Source organism: Lissotriton helveticus, chromosome 6 (genome assembly GCF_964261635.1).
Source record: "Lissotriton helveticus chromosome 6, aLisHel1.1, whole genome shotgun sequence".
Taxonomy (NCBI): Eukaryota; Metazoa; Chordata; class Amphibia; order Caudata; family Salamandridae; genus Lissotriton; species Lissotriton helveticus.
Genome location: NC_136067.1, coordinates 614,799,833 through 614,822,398, shown reverse-complemented (window position 1 = coordinate 614,822,398; position 22,566 = coordinate 614,799,833). Strand labels below are relative to the sequence as shown.

Here is a 22,566-nt window from a genome sequence, read left to right as displayed (position 1 = left end):
CACCTGAAAGAGGGATCGTAATTGCATAGGGTTCTGCTTGTTATTGGTTTTTTGCTTAGGTTTTCTAATATTGTATTGACTGAAACGATAGACCATGTATGCAGATTATTTCATAACTATTATGTTAGAATTTGTTCTCTTTATTTTTTATTTTCTTCTAATTCTCATCTTTTCTTCTTTCTCTACAGGAGGAAAGGAAGGGGCCCACTCACGAACATTCACTCTCACGGGCGTACCTAACCTTTGCACTCCTTAGCAGAGACCACGTATGTTATGCACTTTTTCACTTTTGTGAACATCCCAGACTTGGTCCAGAACTTTTTTGATACTCTGTTGTCTGAAATTGGGCACTTGCCAGCAAACATTCGACTTATGGATGCAGTCATTGAAATTAGTATTGACCATAAAGATAACCATTTTATATATAGAGTGATGTATTTCTCAATGTGTATTCGATCAACATTTTTCTGTTTATATTTCTTTATATACCAGGGCACTTGCCATTGAAACTGTGAGATATACTGCATTCATTTATTACGGTGGTATACACTCTCTAATGGTTTATTCACATCTCCTTTGGTTACGTAGCAAGAGAAAGCTTTACTTATGTGTTCAATTTTGGAACATTTAGTTTATTTAATATATATGAAACATTACTTGTGATTATTAACTATATGCGATTTACCACTCTAAGATGGCTGCCATGTATTATACTTTTTGGTCCTTCTTCAATGTTCACATTTAACTTTATTACTGTGGTTTGGTCTTTGACACTTCTACACGTGAACAAGCTGCAAGGCGAAACGCGTTGTGTGGAATAAACCTGTGTTCCATTGAATCGTGTTGTTGGACTCATTTCCTGAGAGCGTACTAACGATGTTTGGGAAAGGACTTTGATATATATATATATATATATGTTACATGTGTGTATATATCTCACACACGCAAATATAAATATACATGACGTACACATATATATGTTAGCCTGGTTGGGGACAATGGGAGTGTAGTGACTGTCAGGTCTGACTTTCCATTGGAAAGGCATTTTTTTGTTTCTTTAATACTTTTGGTGCAGTTTGGAGAGTCTGCACAAAACTTTCCAGAAGAAAAAAATTTTTTTTTTAAAAAGAATCACTAACTTTGGCTCCTTCGTTGAAAAAGTCATAAAACATTTCCCATTTTAATTCCCGTAACAAGCTTAGCTCCCAGCATTTGCAATGTAATAGGTCTCGCATTAGTGAAACTTTGAGCGATTGGTGTTGCAAAGTCTAAGGTTTGTTAGATTTTTCATTTTGTCAATAAATATCCTAGCAGTAGCATTAGTAATAAAGGAAATCCCACTAGCAAGGAAAGGTTGCAGTACCACAGGCACTTACTAAGTGTCCCTGTGAAGTTGTAAAGGGCCCTCATTTTTTTTTAATGCAACTAAAGCATCGTGTGGCAGCATACCTTTTCCTAAAATGGCCACTTAGTGTGCACAAATGTACAAGCTTTATGGATTAAACTGTATAACACTCAAGTGATAATGTGTAGAAATCTGGTTTCTGTGAACATTTATCATTTGTGCATCATGGCCTAATGGCTAGGGCGGTCGACCTCGAATCTGGAGAACTGGGTTAGAGTCTCTGCAATGACACTGAACATCCTGTGATTCTGGGAAAATCACTTAATTTCCCCGTGCCTAACAAAAATTAATGTGTCCTCATGTAATGCAATTGGTGCTATGTAAAGCGCTCCAATTCCCAATTCGTGTCAAGTTCGCACTATATTAAACTATGTAAAGAAAAGTGCATTTTTGTTAGCTTACGTTTTAAAAAAAGCAAAATTTTTGTTTATTCATTTTTGTTAGTGAAATAAAGCGAATTAAACAACAATGGTGCAGCTGCTCAACCATTTATGTAATTAAACATACCAGCTCAACCATAAGTATGATAACCCACTACACTCTCAGTTTTAATGACACTGGCCTTCTGCCAGTTGCTGGTACCAACAGGATAGACTGTGGAGTGGGCTCGTCATTGAAACGCAGAGGCTGAAAGCGAGAAGGTTACACTTCTACGCTCATCACCTTTATAAGGAAGCTGTGGTTCCCTAAGCCACTTTAAAACGAGTGACATACACAGGACATCTTAGACTTTATCGGACAAACTATTTCAATGCAATTTGATGGCGAGGAGGCTTGCTGGACCAATCCAGTCAGACGCGGACTGCTGAGTGAAGTTTTTTTGCACGTGTGTTAATTATTCATTGCAAAAACTAGGCTCTTTCTACTAACAGGGGTAGTAAATCATTTGCTTTTTGATTGTGACTCTGGTACCACTGTATCAAGTACTCAGTGCTCATGGATTTTGTTTTAGTAGTACGAAGAGGTAAGGAAGATAGGGGGACAGACGGCCACTTTCTTTTTGTTAATCCACTTTTACTGGGCTAGGCACCTCACTTATTTGGTCGTAGCAAAATGCTGCCCACTAATAAAGTAATGCCAATACAGTGATTCTGCATGGGTAATGGCAAACTACTCTAGTGCAAAAAACAGAAATTGCATGAAAAACAACTTCCTACTCATGAAAGATTTCCTAACAAACGATGGGATGAATACAGAAATCCTAAAAAGAAAACTCACAGTTGCAATGGAAAACTTAATCCTTGAAGGAGGCAATGATGTAAAGGAAGGCTCTGCTGTTATTTAGGAAGTCAACTTCAGCAAATCAGAGGCCAATTATAAATGGCAGAGTCTAATTTACAGTACTTAGATGATTCTAACTGTTCATGAAACCAACAGTTAAAGGCATGGTGGGTGGCATCACGAGATCTCCGCATTGCAGGAATTCTATTTATGTAGACAAAAAAGTGTGTTCATGTCATCCACGCCAGATAGTAGGCCTGGATGGTTATCTCTCCAGGAGCCTCAGAAATGGCAAAGGACAGGTTTCTAGATGCACACTCTATTGTGTTGTAGCAGCAATCATATAGCACTTACTATCCATGACAAGGTGCTTAAAGGCGGGTAGCAGACTACTCCGTAACCCAAAGCTAGTGTTTAACCCAGTGGTTTTTAGTAATTCTATTACTTTGTAGGCTCTTGGGTTAGTCGTGTGCCTTAGGTGGACTGAATCATTTCCTCCAGTTTCTAGTCGCGCATGGTTACTATGAGGTAGGTATGATTACTACATTGATTTCATGCAAGTGGAGGAACAGGTTTAGTACATATGGTAGAGGGGGTTACCTTTCGTGAGCTCGCACGGAGATACAAAAGAGAAAAGAACTTGTGATTTGTGAGCTTGTGGTGAGTAGACAGGCTAGAAAGGGTTACATATTGGAGGGCTAATTACTCAGAAAAAGAGTGTATGGTTTGTAAGGAGAGGTTTAATTAGTTTACTGATGTACAGTACAGAGAAGGGCAGGCACGTGGAAAGCAGGGTACACACAGAAGTCCTAAGGCAGGCAGTGAATGATTCAAGATAACGGATACAGCTTTAAACGAGGAGTCCAATGATCTATACTTGAAAACGGAAAAGACACTGAAATTAAAAGAATGCTCCACATTCATTAGAACTCCCTCTACCAAGTTTGTGTAATGAATATGGACTATGATTAGGAATGAGTGGTCTGTTTGGTTAGCTGTTTGTAACAGTTTTTTGTAAATAGCGGTTTCGTTCAAATAGTGAAGTAAATTTGATTTAATTATGTAAATCTGTTGTAATTAAGATGCATTTATATAAACATATAATGGATCGTGTGGCTTTAATTAATTAAAAGAGATCGGTATTAGTATATGTTTATTGTTTGATAGTTGTGCCTAGTTGTCTTTTTTTGTTTTTGGGGAACTCTGCTTATTTGGAGATTTGTTTACGGACCAGGATTACGAAAAACCTTTCTACTCTTAAGGGATTATGTAAATAAAATCCAAGTGTCGCACGGAGACAGGATAACTTCATAAATGTTCAAGTGTGTTCTCCTATAAAATGTAATATAAAGAGCAAAATAGTTTTATTAGAAATTATATTACACAAAACCTTATAGAACTGCACAAATTGAGGAGTGTGTCAGATGGCACTGTAGAAACAGCTGCTCCCATTGGAAAATATCTTAACCTCAAAAGAAAACCGTAAGAATCAAAGGCTGCAGAAGATCTGTTAACATTCCGTCCATCATCTTGTGTGTTTTGCTGTTCACCCTATGTAGGAAGGGTATGCCCAGACGTGGGTCCCGTGCTCACTAAGCCACTGGAGTCAAGCTATCCTGGCTGAAGACGGCTGATAGCCAGAAACCGGTCCTAGGATGCTTGATTCCGGTCCAGGGAAGAAATGGCTTGGCAGTTCGGGCTGGACTGTTCCCATGAGGCACAGGGTCAAGACTGATTTGGATATGGCCATGTCTTAACTGGGGTCGCTTGGTGAGCAAAATAACGATGGATTAAACCCAGATCTGTGACTGGGGGTGAATGTTTTGCCATTGTGCAACATTCCTTTTATCATCTTGTGTATGTTTTGAAGATCTGGTAAAGGCAGCAGACAGGCCACAGGTTGACTGAGAACGAGCTTGATGTGCTCTATACTCTCTATAATCGAGACTGGCACACAAAAGAGGATAACATGGGGAAGCTTGCACAATTGGGATCAACTCTAGACTTCAGTAGTTTGCAACGTTTGATCATCATCGCGGGTACTGAAATACTAACACTAAAATGCATACAAGTGCCAAAAGCGAATCCATTGGTATGGGTTAGTTACAGTGTTCTAACTATAGCGACTTCAAGAGGACAGAGAGAACGGTTTAACACTGAAAAATAAACTTTGACTAAGTCAACAGTGGTGGCTTCACCGTGCTAACAAATGCACTCTCAAGTGATAAACCTAAAACTACATGTATCCGAATACAAACAGCAGAAAAGGAGATCTCATCATTCTACTACTTTCAGCATGCAATATGCTAAAAGCGTAATACAAGACATGTAAAACTCCAACATTAAACACACTGTAGACATAGCAGACTCCTCCTGATAGCGACGCCGACTTCCAAGACCAGCTGGAAGGGCAGGACTTGAGAATGGGTCAGCTGTTACCCCAGTGTGTTTAGACATGGCACCCATGACGGAGAGGAACAGCGCCTTCTCTAATCATAGCTAACGGTCCAGGTCTGCTGCTCCCAGCCTTCCTCACGGCGGTCCCTGCTTCCAAGTCATCGGCTTTAACCTGATGCTTTGGAAGGAGAGCCGTTTTAACATCCAAATTAAGCAACCCTCTCACAAAGATGGCAGCCAGGTGGGGCAATCAGGAGAGAGGGGTACATAATTGCCGAGTGAAGCTAATTCCATGTCCTGCTGCAAGCTAAAATGATGTAAACGGGATTCCACTAAGGTTAAAGGACTCTTCAATATGCATGCACCGCAATAGAAGCATTATACAGGCGGACTCATACTCCATATGCACCAATGAAAGGTCTGCAGGAAGATTAGAGGAAGTACTCATGAGGGTTGACCCAAAATGTGAATCACACTACAAGAAAAAAGCTCTCCAAAGAGCCTCTCATTTTTTTTGCTCACGATAAAAGCTCTGGCACACAAACCAGATTTAAAAAGAAAGGATCACAATAAAGAAGGCAAACAAGGGGGGCGTCGACGAGCATCAAGATGGCCGCATAGTAAGGTGGCTCTGCCGGCAGAGCTCATAATCCGCTTAATATCCGAGGCCTGGAGCACCATCTGTACCTGAAATGTAGAAACTACAAGACTTACCCCCACACAGTAATCGGCAGGGCTCCGAGCAGAAAAATCCAGCGGAAAGCGGCAGATCCTGCACAGACACGAGGCACTCCTGTTTTGTTTTGATTCCCCCCTGTGCTCACTGCGCGGACCCCTGGCCTCTGGCTGGCTCTGTTGGACCGCCACATTCCAGGGCCCCCGCGGAGGCAGTCGTAGTGCTGTGGTGGCGGCCTAACCTGGTTAACTCATACAACAGAGCCGGGCGTAACAGGAGGGACGGGATCCTCCTCCCGATACCTGCAGACAAGGAACGGGAAGTGCAGCAAGAGGGGCCACAGAGAGAGATTTGCTGTTTTCTGGAGTCGTCCAGCTGCAGCGCAGCTTTGCCCACGAGCTGAGGGGAGCAAACATTTGCTAATTTCCTCGTAAGAACATTAGCATAACAGTAGCGAGACTCGGACCGGACTGCTCTGGGGCACAGAACAGGCAGCAAAAACTTCACAAAGAGCTTTTGCGGCAGGAGCCGAATCAGCGGGAGTAACTGATCTCCGCTATTCTCTGTAGAAGACCAATGGTAGAGGCGGAGGAGCGGTGGGACGATTGCTAAGGTTCAAGGGCCAGCAGTATACCAGGGAGCCCTGTTCAGCCCAGGCCGGATGCCGCGCATGTGCTCCCTTTGATAACCAGGCCATTCTCATCGAACTGCACCACATAGAGGCTCTACTACCAGCGGGGGGACACTACAGCCTTAGAATAAAACGTAATGTATCCACAACTAAGGCTAGCCCACGTCACAAGCAGTTGGAATACAGAGCGGCCCCTGCAAAGCCAAGAACTGCAGTGGTGAAGCACGACTATCGAAATGGAGAAGGCCGAAAACAAGAAGGCGAAACTCACCTTTGAGAAGCGATCAACACGCCTCCAAGAACCGCTCACTGCTTCGCTTACAGTAGTCCCCCAGACCCAAATGGACCCGGATCCGGACGATGATATCCGAGCAATGATGCGGGAGGTACGAGGCAGTTTGAAGGCTATTGACACCAAGTTAGACAACATGGCTGAAAGAATGGATCACATGTCCCAAAAGATTGACAAGCATGAAAGTCGGATAGGCACGCTGGAACAGCAAGTCTCGGACTCGAAGGATCGCCAGGAAACGTCACAGGGAAGTATACTCCGTATGGAGAGAGTCCTTGAAGTGATTGGGGTCCGTAACGAAGATTTGGAGGCGAGGTCAAGAAGGAACAACGTCCGTGTCACAGGGATTCCGAAATCGACCAACATTCAAAATATGGAAAGATATGTAGAGGACTTGCTCCGAGACCTGTGTGCTGCCGATCTCACTCCGATGTTCCTAGTGGAGCAAGCGCATCGTACCTTGGGCCCTAGACCAGCCCCGGAGACAGATTATCGCTCGCCTTCTTAACTATAGGGACAGAGACATTGTGTTGAAAGCCGCCAGAGAGAAAGGAGACGTTTAATACCAAGGAAATAGGATTGTACTGTACCCGGACTTCACTTAAGTCATCCAAACTGCTAGACGAGAATACACAACGGCCAAAAAACTGCTACAACAGACTGGTACGAAATATACTACGATGTACCCGGCCAAACTACGTGTCCACACCGGAGGAAAGCCTCTGTTTTTCACAAAGGCTAGCACAGCCTTAAAGTTCGCAAAGCAGAATGCCAAGAAGCACAGACAGCAGGAGACGGAGGCCTTACATGATCCCAGCAATCAGATGAGTGACAATGACGGATGATATGTACAACTTTGGAAAATACATATTACGGTACCGGGGAGGTCACTGTTGATAACTATGTACGCCAGAGCCACCCATATACACTCTGCCACCCTGTCCAAGAGCGACAGGGCTGTTTGCAGTTACAACGGCCCCCCCCCCCCCGAGGGATGATTCCCAGTTGGATGAAGTTCCAAGGGTTTCCTCACGAAGGGAGTAGTTCAGTACGGGATGCACAACCGGATTGGGGAGTTGGTGTAGGAGGGAGTGGGGGCGTTGAAGTTTGTTGTTTGACGCAAAATACTACAGTCAGGGACTTTTTTTTATCTTACCCACAGTCAGCTACGACCAGTCACAGCAATAAGCAGACTTACACATACGACGCACCGTAGACTTCAGGCGAGGACGAGAACACAGTGGGGGAAGGAACCTAACAGAGACATACTTGCCGCAGTGTTAGAGACACCATCACAGATGCCTGTCTAAACTAACTTGCCTCACTTGGAATGTGCGGGGTCTAAATGACCACCAAAAGTCTAGGCTTGTACAATCCTACCTATCTAGACACCAAGTAGAAATTGGCCTCCTACAGGAGACTCACCTACAGATAACAGGCACAAGATTGTCAGCTGCCCGCTGGTGCGAAATCCATAGTGCGGGATACTCTAATTATTCCAGAGGGGTGGCCACTCATTCAAAAAGGAGTCCCCTGGCAGACGCACCAATTGATTAAAGATCCGGAGGGGTGTTTCTCCTTTTGAAAGGTACACTATACAACCGTCCACTGATAATAGCCAACGTCTATGGACCCAATATAGACGATCCGACCCTTTTCCAACACCTTTGGCACAAGATGAAGTCTTTGGAAGACTCCGCACTACTCTGGGGTGGGGACTTTAACATTACGCTTTCCCCTTCCCTGGACAGGGAGGGAACAACGGGCGCCCATCATCCACAAGCGACAGCTACACTACACAGTATAATACAAGACTATGAATTATCTGACCCATGGCGCACACTCCACCCACGCTTAGGGATTGTACCTGCATTACGCACCACCGACAGGCCTGGTCAAGAAAAGATTTTTGGCTATTAACCAGAGACTTACAGGTCTGGGTGCAGGACACTAACCACCAGGTGAGAACACTTTCGGATCACGCCCCTGTAACTCTAGCGCTCCAGGTCCCGCAACCTTATCGTCAGCCATTCTCATGGCGCCTCGCCGCTAATGCTCTATTGGACTCCGCATTCCACGAGAGTATTTGAACACATATTCAAGAGTATTTTAAACACAATCACAGTATGGTAAAGACAGAATGCAATTTATGGGAAGCGTTCAAAGTAGTGATCCGAGGACATTGCATAGCGGGGAAATCCGGGGTCCTTGAGATATTAGGAATAGTTTAAGCCGGATCGAAAAGGAGTGGCACGACTTAGAAGCACAATACTGCACGACACCAACAACCCTGTATTTTAAGCAAAATACGCAATATTCTCACGTCCCATCAGGAAGAGGCTGAACGGGAGGTACAATTCCTACACAAACAGGCCACTGCGCGTAAATATGGTGAAGGGGATAGACCGAGCAGAACACTGGCGCATCTCCTGCATTGCCCCAGGCGCCCCCCACTCATAACAGAATTATCTAACACAGAGGGAGAACTGGTCCACTCTCCACCTGATATCCTTGCAACGATGCACAGTTTTTACGCACAATTGTATAAATCTGATATTGGCCCGACAGAAGCCTTATTGACCGAATGTTTTGATTCCATAGCACTAGTGTGGTTTGAGAGAGCCCACTGCGAGTATATGGAGTTGCTTTTTACAGTAGAAGATATCGAGCAGATCATAGGGGGAATTCCAGCAGATAAAGCCGCTGGCCCTGATGCCATGTCTGAACTGGGGTGGCAGAGTGGGCTAAAGAACGGTGATGGATCAAACCCAGATCTTTTGACTGGTTGTGAGTGTTTTATTGGTTCAGATGCTACGTCCATCACCACCCCCTTTTGTACCGCTTTGGCCGCCATAAGTGTGGCAGGGTATGCTCAGACGTGAGTCCCTTGCTCACTTTGCCACTGGATTCAAGCAAGCCGGGCTGAAGACGGCTGTAATGCCAGAAACCGGTCCTCGAAAGCTTGTTTCCGGTCCAGGGACGGCATGGCTTGGCAGTTCGGGCTGGACTGTTCCCATGAGGCACAGGGTCAGACTGATTTGCATATAGCCATGTCTGAACTGGGGTAGCAGAGTGGGCTAAAGAACGGTGATGGATCAAACCCAGATCTTTTGACTGGGTGTGAGTGTTTGATTGGTTCAGATGCTCTGTCCATCACCACCCCCTTTTGTACCTGATGGCCTGACAGCCAAATTTCATAAGGAGTACGCAGAGATTTTTGCTCCTCTCCTTCTGGCAGTGTACCATAAAGCTATGGAGGTGGGTTACCTGCCCCCTTCGATGAGAAGCCCTTATTATAACAATTTTAAAACCAGACAAGGACCCCACCCACTGTGATTCCTATCACTCAAACTCGTTAATAAATATGGACGTAAAAATGTTCACAAAACTTTTAGCTACCCGAATGCAACCCTTGCTCACCCAAATAATTTTACCAGATCAATCTGGTTTCACACCGGGACGGTCTACAGCTCATAACCTCCGCACAATATTCGCTTTAATGCACTATTTGGCACCACACGTCCCGGCAATCTGGTTTGCTGGATGCCACTTAGGCATTTGACTCTCTTGATGGAGCTCCCTTTTTCCGCTGTTACACCGAATAGGTCTTAGCCCTATATTTATCAAACAGATACAATTATTATACAAGATGCCCACAGCGCGCATACGGGTGAACGGACTGGTCTCAGAACGCTTCAATATAACCAGGGGGACGAGACAGGGCTGTCCCCTTTCACCCCTACTTTTTGCCATCGCAACAGAAACATTTACAGCCCGTATTCGACAACACCATGCACACCGCAGCATAGGGTTTACACCATGGGGTCTGTCAATCTCCCTATACGCCGACGACATTATACTCTATATGACCGACCCCAGGGAAAACCTGGCACCCATGACGAGAGAGCTGATCCGCTATGGGGAACTCTGCGGGGTGCGCATAAACTGGAGCAAGTCTGTCATCTTCCCCTTAACCCAGGCACTCGCCCCTTTGAGACGGAGTACCCCATCTCTTGGGTGGAAGGACCAACGTGGTATTTGGAAATGTGGCTCAGTAATGATTTGAATGAACTGTGGTCCTAAAACAACAGTAGGACAATCAACTGGATCACAGAGAGGGTACACCGATGGAAGACACTACCCGCTCACTGATAGGATGCGTTGCACTGACCAAAATGATCATACTGTTCAAACTATTATATCTTTTTGTTAACATCCCCATACCATTAACAACACACTTTTTCAAAACACTACGTTCCCTTATGATCAAATTAGTATGGGCCGGGAAACAACCCAGGATAGCATGGGAGATACTTACCCTACCCCAATCCCAAGGGGGACTGATCGCACCGGACTTTTTTACTGTATGCTTACAGAGCACAGGCGCACTTCTTACACTATTGGGTACACCCTACACCCTTTCAACCACATGTAGCGATAGAAATGGATAGAGCAGCACCACTGCCACTGATCGCTCCCGTTTTCCAACCATCCAAGAGACCGCGAGATGAGGTCAACACAGTGGAGGCGCTACGCTGGGCTTGGGCAGGTCAGCGTAAAAGAGCAAAGCGCGATACGTTGTACGCCCCCTCGATACAGATAGCGAGTCATCCGCAAATACCCCCGCTAGGAAACCGTAGGGCGCGTGAGAGAGCGACACAGCTAAAGGTATGCAAAGGCAAGTACCTATTTCCCGCAGACACCTTCCTGACATTGGAACAGATGTGTGGACAGACTCCCCCCACAGCAGCAGACATGCTTCTATATTATCAGCTGCATTCTTCCTGCAGGAATAGGTTTACCACATTCCTACCCCCCCAGACCCTTGCACTAGAAAACATACTTGCGATCAAACACGGCCGCACATTGATCACCCGCATATATAACACTATGCAGAGAGAATCACCCCTGAGGCCAAAGTAGGGTGGAAGATCAAGACGGGTACGAACATTTCAGACGACCAAAGGAAATCGATCTGTGGACAGTTGAGACTACTATCCTCTAATTACCGGCTAAGGTTAATCCACTTTAAATATATACATCGCATGTATCGGACTCCGATGCAGCTACACCGAATGGGCCCGAGCTCGGATGATCGCTGCTGGCGCTGTGGTGACACACAAGCGAACTTCCTGCATGTGGAATGGAATTGCCGGCCGGTTGCTACTTTTTGGATACGCATATTGCAATACATACGGGCCATTACTGGTCATCAGCTACTCTGCTGGAGGCGTTGCTGGGTGACAGCACTGATATTCCCCCCAAACTGAAGTGGCTAACCGCGATGTTGCAGGTCATGGCCAAACGCCAAGTCGCTATTCATTGGAGGGCGTCTCGACCGCCAACCACAAGAAATTGGGTCATAAGTGTTACACATTGTAAAGCGCAATTAGAAGTGTATTGGGAACAGCTGCCAGAGCGACCCCGCCCCCGTGATTTTTGGGAGCCACTTGTAGACTGGCTAAATACTGTGAATTTAGACGACCTTTAGCACGTAAACCTGGTACCTAAGCCCCTCCTCGGCACTAGTGTCCAGAATCCCACTGCAGATTACTAAAACAGTCTGAACGCAAGACATCTTTTATTGTCCAACATCGTAATAGTGTAATGTACTGCTATTAATTTTGTCCGATATATGCTATATGTGATGCGGATAGTCAGAACACTCATGACTTGCTGACAGTATACTGCTTGCTGATTTGTCTTGTTGAATGTAATTGCGGTTTTCTTTTTTGGTGTGTTACAAATGCAAAGAAAAATAAATGTAAAAAAAAAAAATAGGCAAACAAATCAGAGGTGCCCCCTGCAAAACTTGATGGACCAGCGAGTCCTGATCTGCTGTCAAAATATTTTTTCCAATTAGCAACTGCAGTCTTTTAACAAGCATCTGCAATGCAATAGGTCTTGCATTTGCGCAAATTTGAGCTATTAGCATTTTAAATGACAATGCCTTTTATGTATGTTTTGTTTTTTAAAACATTAATCAAAAGGTATTGTAATTTACAATGCCAATAGCCTAAACGTTTGCAAATTCAAGACCTATTGCATTCCAAAAGCTTGTTTAAAAGTCTGTGGGGGGATGGGGGGAGGTTGCAAATAGAAGGTAGCAGAAGGAACACTGACTAGGAGGGTGTGGGGAAGCAAAACTGAGGGTGCGATGTGGTAGAAGCAAAACTGATGGCGCAGTGGGGAAAGGGACACAGAGGTCATATGGAAGCAAACGATTGACCAAGCAAAGTGGCGGGCAGGGGGAGCAAAGCAAATGAGCGAGAGCAACGTTAAACTGAGGGTGAAAGCACCCCCTCTACAGGTTATCTGAGCCGAGGAGCAAAGTGCAGCGAGCTGCCATTTTGGAACTAGCAAACTGCTCAGTAAAGTTCACTAATACCTTCCAGTCAGGTTGGCGCTTGCGGGAGAGTGTCTCCAAAGTGACATTTGCAACCAAAGAGTTTTTCATTTTTGGATCCATTTCATACAGGAGCAAAATCAAGAAAAGTGGGCAAGAGCCCTTTGTTGAAGTCATTGTCTTTAGCAAGTGAGCAGAGGAGCAAACCTAAACCATATTCATGTATAACATAGATGTTCATTCAGAAAATAAACACGCCAGATCTAGTGGAATTTACATAAAACACCTTTGACCTCCCTAAAGGCATAACTGAGTTGTCCCCTACTGTCTCCCATGGCCCTGAAGAGCTCCCAGTTTGTTCGAGTTAAAAAAAAGCCAGTGGTCACAACTGCGCATGTGAAACCCTCCTGCCATCCTGCAGTAAGAGAAACTCATTAAAGAAAATAGTGCTTACAGACTAAAGAAGACGTACTGTGTAACAACTGAAGTAAAAGGACCAGTCCTCATGGGAGGATACAAATGAAGACAAGGCTGTACTAAGGAGGAACTAAGAAGCCTAATAAAGAATCAGAAGCCAGCATTTACAAAGGACAGTGACACAAGCAAATGACAAATATGGGCGGAGTGTGGGCAGGGCTTCAAGTACATACTCCATTACACCATGGCTCGCAGAGCAGCGCATGTGCTGCCAAGGCTCAACCTAAAAATGATTTCCACGGAACCCACATATTCCTTTCCGATGATAAAATAAATAGAAATTGGTACATTTTCCTATACAGCAGCATACATGCAATTGCAACTCCCTTCATTCTTGCTAGCGGTTATTTACAGTAGGATACAGCAAGAATGAACAGTTTTAGAAAGTATTGAGCAGTATATAAGGAGCGACAGAGGAGCCAGTTACCCGAAAAGGGATCACACCCAGCCATTACCTTTGGGTTGAAATCACATACCCATTAATTTGTTGAAGATGAAACAGTACACATGACTCCTGACGTGCATTCTGAGGTGACAATATTAAGTATTCAAGGATGACCAGAACATATACTTATACAGCACTAAGGACTCTTAAAAACAATGATGTGGATTTTCTGTAGCAATCCATCGGTGTGGTATTCAAGCAGAGAGAGACAGACAGAGAGGTATGGGTGAGACGGGGGTGAAAACAAAAGATATTACAGATAAAACAATTAGAGAGCAATAGGGCAGTATTTGTCTGAGGATTTTGCTTTTTTACAAAGACTTATAGGCATTTTAATAAAATGTTTTTAACAGTAACGAATCACTATCATGAAGAGCAATATAGTCCACCCACCAGAACTGCAAGTGGGTGGCCCTAGGGGCTCTATCTTTCTGCAGCAGGTAGATTACCCTTTTACACTATGAGACATGTTTGCAAGGTACCAATTGCAGCAAGGGCTCAGCTCACTAAACAACTGCTACAACAATGAGCTTTCAATGTGTGCAGTCGTGCAACCACTGCAAGAGAATGTAGAACGTTGTATATTAGGTTGTACAGTCATGGATGTCAAGTTAAGAAGCCTTTCCAAGAAAAACAAGAGTAATATGCTGCTTGAAGAAAACAAAGTAACACTGTTTGTGAAAGCACTCGCACTTTCACCAAAACCAAATCAGTGCGCAATACAATACAGCAAAAAGTATCCCAGTTACCTCTTCTCATGTTGGGAACGTTATTTTACAACCTCGTAGGTTAGAAAGTCAATAAAACTGGTCTCCCCCCTCTGCTACTCAGGTAGGCGTAAGGCCGGCAGTCAAAATTGCCCTGGCCTGATAGCACTTGTATTTATGAAGTGCGGGCGATGTTGGTGTGCCTCGGGTACGTGGCCAGCACTGTGCATTCCGCGACAGCACACCGAAGCAGCAGAAGGCGTTGCAGGCTGTATCTGTGTGCCCCGGTTATGGGGCCTGAGTTTGGAGGATAAAAGAAAGGCACAGCCGCCATAATAAACGAAAGTGCGGCCTCGGGCATACCATGCTGGAAGTGCTCAGTGTCTCACTGAGCGTGACCTGCCTGCAACAGCATTTGGTAAAGTGAAAGTCACCCTACGAGCCGCGCGATGGAGAAAAAAAAAAGGCGCAGCCGCCAGAATAAAAAGTTTAGTGCAGCCTCGTGCACGCCCTGCTGGAAGCGTTTTGTGTCATTGAGCGCGACCTGTTTGCAACAGCGTTTGGCAAAGTAAAAATCACCTTGCGAGCTGGGCAGTGGAGAATAAAAGAAAGGCGCGCCCGCCATAATAAAAGATAAAGTGCTGCCTCGGGCATGCTCTGCTGGAAGTGCTCTGTGTGTCACCGAGTGTGTCCTGTCTGCTTAAAACCATTTAAGAAAATAGTGCTCAGAGGCTGTAATTAAAACCTACCAAGTAACAACACTTAACATGGGGTGTCCTCATGAGAGTTTACAATTAGACTACTAAGCCTACTGACCAATAAAAAGCCACCATTTACAAAGGACAGTGACAGAAGCAAATTACCAAGATGGGCGGAAAGTAGGCGGATATTCATGCCCATATCCTGAATACAGCAGGTCTCGAAGAGAGAGCGCAAGCACTGCCTAGGAGAGACCTAAAAACAACAGAATTACAAAAAGCATGCTTTTCATTATCTGGTCTAGATAATTCAGTAGTTTGGTAAATTTGCTTTTCAAGGGGAGTTAATCTCGTGAAAAAGTTGGTCATATCTGGACCGTAATGTACCACGGGACTCCTGCAATCTCACAAATTTAAAAAATACTTGATTCTCAACTCTCATTGGTTGAGGAAACCTTTTATTTTTTACTCATCAGCCAACGGGGAACCGCGGGACCTACTACGGTACGATGCGATCTCTGAAGAGTAATCAACAACAGGCTTACCATGAACGTTCAAGTAAATAGTCTCCTTCTCCTGCTACCACACACTGCAGATGTTCAAAAAGATATTCAAATAGCTCCCCACCAATATTTGCAGAACGGTCACCCAAGCCCTCATCACCAGCAAACTGGACTTCAGCAACACGCTATGCTGGAATCAAGTCTCAAATGACCAGAAGACTCCAGACCATACAACACTTAGCGGCCAGGCTCACCCTCATTGTAGGAGTGTAGGATCTGCTTCCTATGGTCACCCCCACTTTTTGCTTTTGCTTTACTGGTTTTCGACTTAGATGTGGCTGTGGGCCTGCAAATCAGACCCACAGCCCAGATGCACTCTCTCTAAATTCTAACCATGTACTCTAGGTACATACACAATTGAGAATTGGTTCACCTTGTCAGCCCCTGTAGAAGTGTACCTTAGGTACTCCGGGCATAGGTGTAACCAAGGCCTACCAGGGGCTGCAGCATGTATTATGCCACCCCTGGCTGGCCACTCAAACGGACACAACTGGCTGATCCCTCAGCTGGGGCAAGGGTGTGTAATCACCCCTTGCTTAGGTATAGTATTCCTATATCTACCATTACATATAGACACACAGTAACCTATAAGTCACTCCTATTGCCGGCCTTAACAACCCTGGAGGTAGAGTGCTTGGTTATGTGTGAGATGGTGCTCTAGCATGAGCTGAGCCTGTCTTCAGCTTACGGAACCATGTCCTTATAGCTGTTCTATGATATCGCCATACCACATACTCAAGTGCATTATAATCCTCGCGGTTTAATGCTAACTTTGGTTTGGCTTTATCTAAACATGTTGTGTAAGGTGTCATACGCTTTGGAATACTACCCCCTCACCAATTCTGGCGACGGGGGGAGCATTCCACCCTTCTAGAGGGAGAAGACATGTTAGTTCTGACTATCCCGGTTAAAGTTAACCCGAGCCCCAGCATCACAAAATGGATGCTGCTGCCACAGACACAAGTCTGACCTCCTGCTGCTGGGAGTCCTTCCAGCAAAGGAGGCTTGGACAATAGGTTTCCTGCCTGGAGAGGTGCGAGCACCACCCCAGACAGGATTTTGTGTATTGGGACAGGGAGGGCTGGATAGAATGAGACATGCCTGGGGCACACTAGGTGCTCCATGCATACCCCAGTTCAAACCGGTTGCTGGGGCACTCCAGCCCCAACTCTGGCGCGAAACTGCACAAAGGAAAGGGGGTGTAACCACCCCCTTCCTGGTCCCACCCATAGGAGGGACCTAGTGAGTAAACCAGCCCCCTTTAGTTGTATAAAGATAGGAGCTGACCCTGGAGACTTTAGATTTGATCCCAAACTGAAACTTGAAACGAAACTCTGGACCCTTCGACATTCAACTGACTTGAAGACTGAAGAATCTCCCTTGTGGCGAAGGAGTGACCACCCTGGGAAACCAGGCACCATCCAGCAACTCGACGGCTTGCTTTGTCCCCGTTCCCGCCGGAACTCGAGCGCAGAGCTTGACAAGACCTCGACTCCAGGACTCCTCTGAACCCACTGCACGACTCCAGCACAGCTGAGCAACGTGGAAGGCGTTGGAATCCGTGAAACCGGGCAACCTGGAAAGTCTTCACCTTGCTAACAGCGCAGCTCCTGAGGCATCCTCAAAGCTGTGCACAGGGGACTGAGATACCCCGACACCGAGCTCCACCTGCACCGAAGACCAGCCCTCCACACTCCACGAGATCTACGTGGGGCCCTTCTGCTTGTGTTCTGCTTGACGCGTTGTCCCGGTTGCTGGCCAGTTGGCTAGTAGGCCTGTGACGACGATTCCTTTGACAATCCATTGTTGGTCTGGTTGCTCCAGACTGGCACTTGCTTTCCTGAAGAGGTGAAGTACCTCAGACCCTCCTGGTCTGCACCAGAAGCTCTTTGTGTATCCTGCGTGGGTTGCCTTTGCTTAGGCTTGTTGGCTCCAATCTTGAAGTCGACACCTCCCTCTGAGAGAACCTTCGTGGGACAGCTCCTCTCCAGCACCTGGTCGTCCTCGACGCCTCCTGGTCTGCGTGGCTGCAACGACAAACTTCACATCTGCACCTGATTGCTCCTCGACGACGTCTGGTTCCTCCCTAGTTCCACCCGGTCACTGGCTAGTGACCTAGACTCTGTCCCCTCTGCTTTCAGGTCCTCTTCATCCTGGATCCACCCGGACATCTTCCTCCTGGTCACCTGCAGCATCTTCTTCCAAGGCTCCATAGGAATCAACAAGAAAACCTGACACACTGACACCTATGCACCCGCAGCCCGTGGGTGAGGTAACGCGAGTACTTCGGTGCTCCTGTAGGGATTGACTATCCTAGTGTCTAGTTTTGGTAGTTGTACATTCCTAGTTAGACCGGAAGCGTCCTAAATCTTTGTTACTTACCTTTTTAAGTTCCCATTGACTTTCTATTGACTCGCGCGTGAGTGTACTGACACTGCACGCGCCGCCTGTGGGCCTCCTACTCCTAACCTAAGGGTCAGATAGAGTAGCCCTAACGAATCCCTAGGCCTCTTCCTTTCCCAAGTCGTAGTTCTTATACCACTTACCTAATATATGGTTTTACGCGCCCATAGGGCCTAACTGTAAATTGTGCTATTTAAAGTATTTCTAAGTGTAACTTGTTATGTGCTTTTGCCTCTGACCTCAAAGAGTTCAGAGGAGAGTGTTAGTGAATAAATACATATATATGTTATATATATCCTGTGTGGTGTCCTTTCATTTGATATTCAAGGGGTTACATATGGTAAAACAGCTGGCTTTACACACCCTCAAGAGTCTTTTAGCCCAAGACTGTTCTGTCCACGCTACCACTAGGATAGCTGGTCTATAAGGTTGACTTGCAACCATCACCATAAGGGTTGTTTGGACTGGTGCAAGGTAATCACTAGAACTAGTGAGTACCATATACCAGGCCAACTTCTCACACTCATCTCCCACCCCGCACTCCCATTACCACTGACCTCGAGGAGCTCCACTGGCACCCAATACAAAAACTAGCACTCTTCTAAATTATCACGCACACATATTAAGCATCATACAACACTGGCCCCAGGTACCACAACAACGGCATAAACTTCCACAAAACTACTTGACACTTCCGCTCACCCAGGCTCCTCCTTGCACACCCCTTCATCCACATACGCAGAACCAGATCCAGCTGTCACCTTCATCGTTCCTAAAGCTCCAGCTTCAGTATACCCTCCCAGGTGACTTGGGCACTATACTAATACACATAATATCTTATTGGCCAGCAACAACCGCTGAAGAAAATGTTGTGGCAGCCATTACAGCATTTAGAGCAGTCACGGACTCTGTCCCCGCGTCCTAAAAATAAAAAAGTTTTCCCAAAAAAAAGCATAAAGAGGCATGGTACGGACAACCTTGTGCTATGCCTTAACACTACCCATCCACCAAACCTCAAAATCCATCTCCAAACTATATAAACACTTCACTACCAATTAACACTAAAGACTCTTAAGAGACAGAACATTAAAAAAATCTATATATAAACGTAAAAATATATGTTTTCATACATACACACGCACATTAACCAAATAGTGTAAAAGTACTAAAGGGGACCCTCGAGGAACCTATCCGCCATGAAAAAAACTGATGAATTTATTTGCGATGTACTGTATGTGATGTAACAATAGCATACCATCTCCTGAGAAGCCACAATATGCTGCTATTAATACACAAAGAAATGTGTACATACAGTTTTGCACGCTGAAATTTCCACAAGCAAAAACATCACATTAAAGTACTTTTGCTATGTTTTTTGCTCCCAGGGAAAAACATACATGTGAAAAAATACTTCAACATGCAGCTCCATCAATTTTCTGGGGATTTTTACTCCCTTTCCCACACGAAAGCACATTCATTCCAGGAGTACCCACTAATATTTGCCAAGTTTGTGGCTGTTTCCTAACTTTTGCAGATGAGCCCGACATGGGACAACCAGAAAAAAATCCCTTTCAAGCCAACAGAAATGCCCCAGTGGTAAATTATAATTACAGTGCAAATCCACACCATTCATAAATCTGTCAATAAGGAATGTAAATTCTCTACCACAGATTTTGCATTCGAAGCCAGCAATAACCAAATCATATCAGTGTCTTGACAGATAAATCAAGATCAAATACAGGCCCTTCCTTAACATTAAGTACCTCTACTTAAGCTTGACACTAAGAGGTAATCTCAGCATCAAGGGACCATTAGGCGAGGTGTCAAACCTCAATCCATGTGCTCAATTTTGAGTGGTCACTTACACATTGTGGGGAAAAAGAGATGAAAGCCACGTTTTGAGACTAATGACAATGTAGGCAGATGGCTTAACAAAAAGGAGAGAAAACTCTGGAGCACTCTCAGGGGATCAGGAGAAAAGCACAGAAAATGATTAGGTAGGGGCATTATCTACCCAAGTCCAATTTGCAAAGCTGACCCATAGGTTAGCGAAACCAGACAACAGAGAACGGGTTGCCCAGCAATGGTTACAACTTTGACAAGTTTTCCCATAGAATGGAATGCATGATTTTTGATCAAAGAAATAAGTGTTAAAAATGTACTTTAACAACCTCACCACGAGAAACCATTTTTCTTCCATGTTCAGGGTAAACAAATATATGTTCATTAAGTCCTGAAACATTTTGTTTGAAAGGAAGGGAATTCCTACCAACCCAGACAGTAACTACCATAAGTGCGCTGCGACTAAGGGTGCAGAGTAGCTCTGGGAGATGCTGGCCCTGTTGTAGACTATTTTGAGCTGGAAAATATGGCCAGTGTTTTTTCAACTTATGAAATGCGGAGGTAACATTTATTAACTGTAGTAAACCAGAAAACGAAAGAGTTCAAAGTGAGTTTCTGTTACCTTTGTGCTGCAGTTTTCACTGCGGACAACTGCGAGTTTGCATGGTGAAAACGTCTACCGTGAAGTATTGTTCCTTGTGATACAGACATATTTTGGGTATTGTCACTGTGAACATAAAGAAAAAAGCTAAGTTGATAGACATCATTAGCAATAAAACCAATAACAATGTATAAAACCACAATTACCAATAAAGGATAATAAAGCTATGGGTGTATATAATGATCTCACAATGTTTTTTTACAGAGAACAAAAACATGTATATTGTGTACGACAGCTAATCCTTTCTCATTCAACTTAAGGATTAAAACTTGCAGGATCATGCACACTTCCATTATCCCACACAACCCCTTTGCGACAATCTTGCGCTGTTCTTCAAAGAAAAAATCGAGACGATCATTCGAAACCTGAGCATCTCCCCCAAATTGGTCGGCCCCACCGGCCCTGAGGTCGTCATCATTGATTATGGAGCAGCGAGCCCAGGGTGCCAGCCTATGGACTGCTTGTGGGAGTTTCCCTCCATTACTGAGGTGGAATTTGACAGACTGGTTCAAGGGATTTCCTCGGGCTCTCCTCTCGACCCCATTCCCCCTAAAAACTGGAAGGCATCCGGAGAGGAACTCTTTCCCACTCTCTGCAGGATTTGCAATCAATCCCTGAGCAGTGGCCTAGTTCCTGCCCCCTGGAAGCAGGCTCTCATTAGGCCACTGTTGAAGAAACCCTCTCTGAATCCTGAGTGTCTACAGAATTATCGACCAATCTCCGTTACCATTCCCGGCAAAAATTGCCGAGCGCTGGGTGAGCTCGTGTCTCTCCAAACATCTGGAGCAGAATCATTTCCTGGACGAAATACAATTCGGCTCTCGTCCAGCCCATGGCACTGAAACAGCTCTACTTACTGCCATGGAGGACCTTCGTATGCATGCAGACAGGGGCCAGGCAGTAGCCTTGATCCTGTTGGACCTGTCTGCCGCATTCGATACGGTCAATCACGTGATTCTACTGGAGAGACTAAGAGGCCGGGGTGGGCGGCACTGCCCTGCATTGGTTTCACTCCTTCCTGCGGGATAGGAAGCAGGCTGTGTCCCTCCCCCCGTTTCAATCGGCCTTCTCCCCGGTGATCCATGGGGTGCCCCAAGGCTCGTCCATCAGCTCGATTTTATTTAACGTCTACCTAAAACCACTGATTACGTTAATAAAATCCCACAGGCTAAAAGCAATTAACTATGCCGACGACACTCAGCTCATCCTCTCTTGGGAGGGTGAGGAATAGATTCCTTTGGAGTCGTTTCATGACTGTCTGCGATACACGGCTGGCTGGCTACACAATAACTCCCTACAGTTCAACGCCTCCAAAACCGAGGTTCTGTTCTGTGCCGGAAGTCGGATTCCTCGCCCGTTCCCGGCGGAGTTTTGGCCCCCTGAGACCCTGGAAAAGCCACAGCCGGTCACCACCGTTCGCAATCTGGGTGTTATGATGGACAACAAACTCAGCATGGAAGCCCGGGTTGCGAAAACAGTGTCCACCTGCTCTGCCCTTATTCGCTCACTTCGTAAGATCTTGCCACTCCTTCCCTCACGGGCCCGGGCCTTAATAGTCAGGTGCACCATTCTTAGTCGCCTTGACTATTGCAATGCGCTGTTGCTCGAGGCCCCGTCTGTGCTGCTAGACAGACTCCAAAGAGTTCAAACAGCTGCTGCCAAACTGGCCCTGGGCTGGCCTAGGAGATCCTCGGCCACTGCGGCAATGGCTGAGCTTCATTGGCTCCCTATGAAACAGCGAGTTGCTTTTAAATCTCTCTGTCTTGTTTTTAAAGCTTTGCATGGAGTCGGGCCCGGCCCCT

General features: G+C 45.5%; 1 protein-coding gene across 1 annotated transcript in view; it reads right to left on the bottom strand.

The window, feature by feature from the left end:
* The window catches only part of SENP6 (SUMO specific peptidase 6), a 744,657-nt gene that overhangs the window by 586,180 nt on the left and 135,911 nt on the right, over window positions 1–22,566 (bottom strand). The window contains exon 5 of the mRNA XM_078648082.1: window positions 20,726–20,830. Coding sequence (XP_078504208.1) covers window positions 20,726–20,830 — 105 coding nt within the window. The remainder of the gene's footprint in view (window positions 1–20,725; window positions 20,831–22,566) is intronic.